General features: G+C 32.4%; 1 protein-coding gene across 1 annotated transcript in view; it reads left to right on the plus strand.

Moving 5' to 3' along the window:
- LOC106457463 (regulating synaptic membrane exocytosis protein 2-like) overlaps positions 1-9,621 on the plus strand; it is a gene marked incomplete at its 5' end in the record, with an annotated part of 64,042 nt that overhangs the window by 20,842 nt on the left and 33,579 nt on the right. The window contains 4 exons of the mRNA XM_022383417.1: positions 1,608-1,885; positions 4,541-4,760; positions 7,156-7,279; positions 8,134-8,201. Coding sequence (XP_022239125.1) covers positions 1,608-1,885; positions 4,541-4,760; positions 7,156-7,279; positions 8,134-8,201 — 690 coding nt within the window. The remainder of the gene's footprint in view (positions 1-1,607; positions 1,886-4,540; positions 4,761-7,155; positions 7,280-8,133; positions 8,202-9,621) is intronic.

Here is a 9,621-nt window from a genome sequence, read left to right on the forward strand (position 1 = left end):
TCCGTGATGTTAATGATAAGTCAGTCATCCTCTGTCTAAAATCATTAAGATTAGCTATATTTGTTTGCTTAGTAAGATCGATGTGGACCAACTAAACACTGCGATTAATGTTACTTATAGTTAATCGATTTTATTTGGACCGTTATAACACTACAATTGATAATCCAAAGCTACTGAGATGAGCTTTTTCGTGTTGAATGCATTCGTTGCTTTATCAGCTCTTTCCGAGTCTAAAACCAGGGACATTTCCAGTTCAACTGTAGTTGTTAGTTTATTTACTTCACCCGATATTAGCTCAGCTTTCATTCATGTTCTATATTGATGAAGTAGCTTAGGCCGAGATTGATGGGTTTAAGAAATTTGTAAATTTTGCCATGTATAAAACAACTGAAATTGACAGCATTTAGTGGCCAGTCAGCTCAACCAATGTTTAACCATCGATAATGAAGGATTTATGTGATCAAACAACCCTCGTCCGGTTTAAAACACTTCAATATAGGGACTTCTGCAGAGAACTGTTAATACTATTAACAATAATTCTTCTGATTTCAGGTTGCTGTTTTTAAGATTTAAAACAAATTTAGCTGAATTGCATAATAAAGATATAAAAATTGAAGACAATATCGATGTTGGAATTTTCAATGAGTTAAACATTAAAATGTTACTTAGTCTTGAAATAAAATGTTATCCAAAATCAGTCTAGAAAACAAAAGGACGACTAGTTTTGCATCTTTACCTAGAGTTGGTGAATGTGGAATGATGTACTCGCAGAGATTGATTTGGGGGATTTCTTAACTCACTATTAACAGTTATTTTTTTAACATAAAACTTATTTGGAACGTGGAATAAAAGAGGATATTTTTAAACTTGAAATGTTTTATTTAACTATGAAAAATATAAATTTGTTCATGTGTACTTTAGACTGGCATCATAAGACATACTAATTTTCGTATAAAGATGGTTTGAAACTTTACGTAAATTATAAAGATAAAATATCAAAATAAAAAACTTGTTACAGAAAGGAGGAATATTTTACAGCGAAACAGACATAAAATGTTCTACCAATTTCAGGCATTGTGATCAAATTATAGTGAGCACACACTGATCAATTACCCTTGATAATGTTTCTTTTCACTAATGGTCATTAATCTTCTGTTTGCTGGATCCATTGTCCAATTGGCTTCTATTCCTTTCTTTCCTTATCTTCTTATTTATTCGGTTCGCTTGTACTTTATTCGGTAGGCAATCAAACTGTAAGGATTTTTAGGCGCTATTTAAAGAGTTTTAAAACATTTGAAGCTAGTAGTTTTAGATATACCCCACGTTGAAAAATTTAATTATGTGAGAACGACCATTAAATCAACTGGACTTTACAAAATTAACATTAAAGAAAACTGTTTCATTTACTGCACTTTCTCCCTCTCTTTTATTTTTGCTTTAACTCTTGTTTCCTAATGAAAAAAAGTTTTTCAATACCGATGTCACAATGACGTAAGAGCTTCCATTTGTCGTAGAAACAATTCCTTTTCTGGATCACCCCTTCCCCCCCCTTTCTCTCTCACTTTTTTTTTTTTTGAGTCATATTTTTATTCACTTTTCCACACCAGGAGAACGTGTTCACTCCAGATACAAATCAGGTCACTCAGAGACTCCGTCGACACCCAGGAAAAACCACGCTGTACAGAGAGGACCAGATTGTTATTACAGCAACCAAGACATATGGGATGATGCAGGCAGTCCGGTTCATAAAAAAACAGTTCGTTTCAACCGTGACAGCGCCACCTCTCGACAAAATTCTGAAGAACTTTGGGACGAACAGCAAACCAAAGACTCTGGCATAGATACCAGTAGTAGCGCCACATTAAATGAAGATAACAATAATAAGGTAATGTCTAGCGTAAATATTCTTAACTTGGAAACATAATTATCTTTGTTTTCAACGCTATGTTCAACGAAATGGGAAATAAACTGTAAACTAACTGACATCTTCAAAGTAGCTTTCATACTGATTGTAATTATCGAAATTCTAGTAAAAACAGTGTTAAATATGTATAACTTTTTTGTACTAGGTGTGATAATGTATCGAAGGAAGCATTAATTAAAATTTACTGATAATATTTTGAAGGAAGTCTTAATTAAAATTTACCTGTTTTTGTGAGTAATGCCAACCAAGAAAATAGTCAACCAGTCTTTAAAAACTTACTTACATTTTACACCATAAAGTGAAGTTTATAAAACAATATCACACATTCAACAGGATTTCATGAAGAATAAAAAAAGACTAAATAATGTAAAAGAATAAATATTCTATAATCTAAGAAAGGCAAAGATAAATATTTTGCAACATATAAATAGAGCTTTTATTATTCAATAAAACTTCTAGCCATTATTTATAGAACGTCTAACTTGGTCCTATGAGCTGCTGTTTAGTTTGAAATTGTGCATTTCATGCAACTCTTCAAGCTCTCTGGTGGCTCAAGTCTGACGATTTATAACGCTAAAAATCGAGTTTCTAAATCCGTGGTGAGAAGAGCATAAATAGCCCAATGTTTCCTCAGTAGTGAAATGTATTACCGTTGAATACACCTGTAAATAATTACTGAAAGTGTTATTTCACACTCAGATGTATGAGTGACTTCACTCAAGTCACGATTTATATCTAACATGGATGTATACAATGTTAAAACACAGTATTTGTTCAAGATTTTAGTTCGTCGTTTCTCACATCCTCGTGTTGTTGTCACATGTGACTGGGTGTGATAATGAAGGTTTCGTTGTGTGCATTAGTCCTAAACAAATAGGAAAAGAACGAAGGGGTTAAAGTTAACGGGAGTTTTAATTGCCGTAACATCATTAAAAATTCACATTTAACGACATGTAATTAGTGTATAGTCTAGAATTTAAAGTATTGATCATTAACATAATTACTAGATATGTTGGTTAGTCTACGTGGAATATAATTTTGATGCATTATAAAAGCGATAATTTGAGGTACAATGTTCTACGTAAGTAAATACCAATCTCAAAGTAAGTAATCAAGTTTTGTTCTTTCTACCACTTTCCTAATTATGTACTTAATTATAACCGTATAGAAATCTATATCTATCGATTTTATTTTAATTTCTACCTGTAGTGATATGCTTATAGATTTGTACACGAGTATTTCTGTCATGAATTTTATTTGTTTTATGTTAGCGCAAGGCTCTACAATAGACTCTCTGTGCTCTCTCCACCATGGAGAATCTAACCTCGGATTTTAGCATTGTAAGTCCGTACACTTACTGGTAAACCACTTGAGGATGTCATGAACATGTTGTAGGAAGCATTCTACACTTATAGACTTAGAGTTTATTTATAATTATGTCAAGTAAAACACCGTTATTTACGTGAGGTTTCATGAAAATCAGCACAATGTGAGGTATTACGAACCCAGTTTACATTACTCTTTACACACACACCTCACTCCCATACCCCAACAAAACTTCAGTCATGCAAACAGAAACATTGAAATATCGGGTTTTGTAACTTATTTAAATCCACTATTGATATTTTCGGCTAATCCTAACTCGTGGAGTTTTGTCTTCTGTTCCTGTGTAATGTAATGTTTTATACGACTCTTCATCATATTAACCTAATACTCGCTGATATTGATACTTTCATTTTATCTGCTGCATATTTTATAAATCAAACTATCTTAAAAAAAGGACTCGAGATATCTGAAATATCCATGTTAGTGAAATATATGAAGTTTTACCTCAAAAATCAGGTTAAACGTCCCAGTTTTTGAACTGTTAATTAATGTCTCGTTCAACGTATTGAGAATTTATGAATTTTACTATGTCACAGGTACTTTCCAAATAGAAAAATGATTAAATAAGATGATTTACAGATAGAAAAATAATTAAATCAGGTTATTTGCAGATAAATAAATTATTAAATCAGATGATGTTCAGATAGGAAAATGATTAAATCAAGTGATTTTCAGATAGAAAAAAAAGTTAAATCAGATAAATTCCCAATAGAGAAATGATTGAATTAGATTATATCTAGACATGAAAATGGTTCACTAGGTGGTTTTCAGATAGAGAAAAATCAGATGATTTCCAGATGGGAAAATGATTAAAACAGATGATATTCAGATAAGAAAATTATTAAATCAGGTGATTTCCAAATAGAGAAAGTTTAAATCAGATTATTTCCACCAGATAGGAAAATGATTAAATAAGATGATTAACAGCTAGAGAAAGATTATATCAGGTTATTTACAGATAGGGACATTATTGAGTCAAGTGATTTCCAAGAAGGAAAATTATTAAATCAAGTGATTTCCAGGTAGGGAAATTGCTAAGGCAGATGTTTTACAAGTATGAAAAGGATTCATCAGACGATTTACAGAAGGGAAAGAATAAAATCATATGATTTACAGATAGGGAAAAGATTGAATTAGGTTAAGATTCTCAAAACCGGCTGTATCTAACTGAATTTTACTTGGGAAGGATAGGTTATATTGGTTATTAATTTATATCTTTAAATATTTCAGCATCCTGTTGCATGGAAGTCTTCTTCCGATGGGACCAGGATGATAGGTCACATGATCTTGAAGAAGACCTTAAAAGAAGTTGACGGCAGCGCCTCCTCAGCCGCCATCTTGGGCCTGAAGGTTGTCGGTGGACGATTCTTGGGTTCAGGTCGACTTGGTGCTTTGGTAGAAAAAGTGAAAAAGGGAAGTGTGGCTGATATTGTCGGACACCTGCGGCCAGGTGAGAGGCGAATTTGATATTCTTATCATCAATATTATTTGAAAAGTTGGCTCATTAGTTTAATAAAGAGCCTTCATCATGATTAATTAATATAAAAACATCAAATGTTTAGTTTTATATTAGGCAATCGCTTATATTAAATCACTAAATATATTACATGAAATCTCTATACTGTTTGTTTTATGACAGTCTTAAATATTGTAAGCTAAAATGTTGAACTATATATAAAGTGGGAAAAAAATGGTGCTGTGTATTTTGTTTAAATATTTCTTCCATTTTAAATCCTTATAGCTAATGTAGCTACAAATTCTTATAAGGGTTCAAACTCTGAAAAGTTCCTTTAAAGTTCATGAAGATAATTTGTTTGTATTTATTATCTAAGAATTGTTATATTATTTTAATTATAGTTAAATAAGTTAATTGACTGTGATGTATGATTTATTGCTGAGTAAGTTTGTTATACGTAGATACATAATTAGAAAACAGGAAGTAGTACCTATTTTAAAATAATAAGAATTTTAACACATGGGTCCGAGGTAAATACAGGCGTGACATTTTGTTTTACTTCCTCAACTTTCTTTACTAATTTGTGCGCGGGTTAGCCCTGTGGATGAGCTCTGGATTTTGGAACTAGCGAGCCGAGCTCGAATTCTTGCGATATTGCAAGATATTCTCCGCACTTTAAGCTGTAAATGAGTTATAAAAGGGACAGTCAGTCTCTTAGCGTGGATGATGTTGATTAGCTGCCTTCCTTCCGGTAATTAGTTCAGAATTATGGACGACAACAGACAGCCTTTGTAGCTTTGCCATAAAATTAAATACTACCGGATAAAATTTCAGAAAATCTCTGTGTTATTGTGGTCGTTTTATTTCCCACTATTAATTTAGAAGAATATGAATGGGTTTTTACGTTTGATAAAATTAGTAAAGATGATATGAAAAATCTCAAAAGAACGAAACATAAAAATATATGCATTTCAGGAAATCTACTAAACTAACCAAACATGAATAAGACAGTGATCAGTAACCTTATTTCAACAGTAAAGCGTACAGTTACAATGTACATCATCCATATTTGTAAGAAACCAGCAACCAAACATATTTTAGGAAAAGTCACGATTGTTGTGACTTGAGAGAATTAGAACCGTGATGAAAGTACACATTTAAAACTGAAAAATTTAAAAAAACTACTGTACTAATATTACTATTAAGTAATATAATAACAACAATTAAAAAGGGAAAATGAGGGGAGAGGATACAACAAAACGAATATTTAGAAAGGGGCGCCATAAAAAAAAGCGTACACTAAGCCTAACTTGAAGTGGTAAGTTTATATTTTATTTAAAGACAATTCTGTTTAGATTTTGTTTTGTTTTGTTTTTGTCATTTCTAAACTTACCTTTTAACATTATGTAATTTGATGAACTTTTTTTCTAACGATATCAGACCTTTCTTTTTATTAACAAAATTACTTTTTATAGTTTTGATTTTTGACATGATACGAGAAGATAAGATTTCTTTGCAGTGTCTTTCTTCACCACAAACGCCAACAGTAGTGCGTCGTTAGCGGTTTTTAGTATTGCCATGGTGAATAGACTAGACACAAGGGTAACTTGTCAAGTAGCATTTCATCCCTTTGAAACTAGTGTTTCCGCTTTCCAGGATTTGTCTTGACATTCCAGGATTAGTGAATGACTCCTCAAATAGGATTATACATACCAATTCCAGAATCCTGGATTTTCATAGATTTCCAGATCTCTGTTAAGGTTCCGCCAATTATAGTTAAAACAGTACAAAATAAAAGCAACGTAAACTATTTACATGGATGAACAAGATTAAACATATAAAATTGCGCACTTCTAGTATTAATATTTCTTAGAAACGAAAGCTACACTTATGGCAGGAATATATTTTAGTGTATTTGGGTAAGGATTTGCTTTAACATTAAATAATTATAGATATTATTCGAACTTGTCTAACACCGAGTGGTGTGAACATGTTGAAACTTTAACTTTGCGTGATGCTAATAATCGGGTGAGAGATCGAGAAATTTAAAATGAAAGTTCTAATGGTTATACGAAAATTTTCCAGTAGTAATTGAGAAGTGTTTATAGGTACTTTGTTAGTCAATTTAACTCATTATTTTACATTATATTAGAACGAGTTACTTTTATAGTTAGCTCAAGAAAATTGCAACAAATTCAAAACAGCTTAAGTTGTCTCGTGAAATACTTAACTAAACTTACGAAAACAGACAAATACTCGAAAGAGTGTATTTAAATACAATAGCAGACAACACAACTAAGCCCTTCAATTATGTTACTCGATACAAAGCCACTTCAGAACTTTTCTTACAAATAAAGATTTAACGAATATTTCCGACCTTTCTTTACAGGAGACGAGGTGCTCGAGTGGAACGGGCATTCTTTACAGGGTAGAACGTACGAAGAAGTGTTTGACATTATCTCTGAGTCAAGACAAGACCACCAGGTGGAGCTGAGAGTGTGTAGGCCTATAAGGTAAACAATGTATACAGCTGTACGTTAACACTTATAAATATTGTAAACATTTGTAAATATTTCCTAACCCAAGAATGTAGTTTCGCTTGGGGAGACGAGAGTACAGGTGGAGTTATTCAGTTATAGTAAGAATAAACCATACTTACTATAGTAACTGTTTTACTAGCTTCAAGTTTTAGGCTTCGTGCATGAGGGTTAATAGACCAATCTACCAAAACGTACATTTTTATTGGCATTTTTTTCATGCATCAATATAAAGACAAGCATACATGTCCGTCGGGTTTTCCTTTTTGCTGATTTTTTTTTTATATTCATTTTGTTATTGAGATGTAATTCAAACATTATTTTCCAAAATTTTAAGAACTTTTGAATGTACATTAACTAATTCGAAAATTTAGACGTTTGTATCGTTGTTTGTTGGTCAGAGGGAGTTTTAAATCACGTGACGAGTGTGGTTTAGTGCCTAGAACCTCTTTAAAAGTATATAAGACTAGTTAAAGGATGTAAAACGTGAGTTATGGTGGCGTAAGTGATGTTTGATTATTGAGTTAGCGAGTTTGTCTGTTGGTTAAGTTTTGTGAGTATTTAGTGCGTGTTTCGACTAAGTACCAGAGATACGAGAAACTGTCATGTGTACGTAAGACGTTAGCAAGTGAAGCTGTTTTATTAACGTCTACTGTGAACGTAGACCTATCATCGAACATTATTAAAGTTACTTTGAAAAGCTTGAAGTTTAGTCGAAGAAATAAAACTTTTATTATTACTAAATGAACTGAACAACCGAATAATGAAAACAACAACAAAAACATACCCAACAATAGAAACCGTTTAAACAATATATTTTTAATTTGCAGTGATATCGGATGGACAGAAACTGTGGCTTCTAGAGGTGGACAAAACCAGGAGTTTATTACTTTAGAAGGTTTGTATTGTTAACCGTGTGTTAATACAAGTAATTATAGTTAATTTACAATATATATGTATTATTACTTTAATGAGATTATCAGGTTAACATTGGTAGTTTTATTGTGTATAAAATTTTGAATATTGCACGATTTTATTATAGGCAAAATATTATTATTAATAATTTAAATTTATTTAACATATTTTATCCATTTATTATGTTGTTATTAATAACTTTAAGTTTACTTTCATTATTTGAGATTGCTAAACAAAGTCAGCGTCGAAAACTGTAACGGATTAGTTTGTTTTTGCCGAATGTCTGTATGTTTAATATAATAACAATAATTCACAGATAATCTCAGTCCTAGTTGAACCCCTCTCTCTTCTCTTCCCTTCATACATAGATAAATACAATTTGGCTGGCCAAGGTTCTCAATTTTTGTGTAAAAAATTCAGAATTTGCAATGTCAAAACACGAGTATTATAAATAATCTACGGTATTTTGAAACACTTTGAAAATAGTAATTTACAGAGTCATCGTGGTATACACTTATGTATTAAAAATGATTTTTTAAGGATAGTTCAATAATCTTCTGCACACGTACTTAAGTGACTTATTGACAAAAAAAAATGCCTAACATTCTGTCCATAACCTTTAACTCAGAGAAGTTTATTTGATATGAAGAAAAGCTAGTGAATTATTTACATATCTTTTAGTAAAGTACAGGAACAGATTGGTCTTGAATTCTCTCTTTAACTGTAATAGTTGTTTTAATAATTGAAGAGGAAAATCATTATGTTTGTAATTATACGTAGTTACGGCTAGATATAGTAATGTTACGACAGCGGAAGTCGCGCGACGCTGGGAGCATGCGCTGGAGTTCTAGAAAGATCGAGGAACCTTTCGAACGTCCTAGCGTTTGCTAGACACGCGCTCTTATAGTATATAAGCCGGCAAATAAAGTGACAGTATAGATAATTGGATAGCAGACAGAGAGATAGGGAGACAGTGGAACCAAATATAGATATCAAAGCAGAACAGGAGAAAGATCAAGATTTGAAGCCAATAATTGATTTTCTAAAAGCAAGTGTTTTGCACCCTGCTTGGGAGAAGGTGTCTAGCTTAAGCCCTGTGACAAAGAACTATTGGACACAATGGGGCCAGTTGAAGCTTGAAGATGGTATTCTTCTCCAGAGACGGGAAACTGCAGATGGGAAAGTGACGACCTGGCAAACAGTTATACCAAGAAAGTTACGGGAAGTTGTGATGCGTCAATTCCATGATACTGTAACAGGAAGACATTGAGTCACCTACGACAGAGATTTTACTGGATAGGTATGAAGCAAGATGTGGAAAAATGGTGCAGGACCTGCAGTACATGTTCTGCTAAAAGGGGACCCAAGCATGTGGGGCATGCTCCAATGAAGTTATATCAAGT

Source organism: Limulus polyphemus, unplaced genomic scaffold (genome assembly GCF_000517525.1).
Source record: "Limulus polyphemus unplaced genomic scaffold, Limulus_polyphemus-2.1.2 Scaffold335, whole genome shotgun sequence".
Lineage (NCBI taxonomy): Eukaryota > Metazoa > Arthropoda > Merostomata > Xiphosura > Limulidae > Limulus > Limulus polyphemus.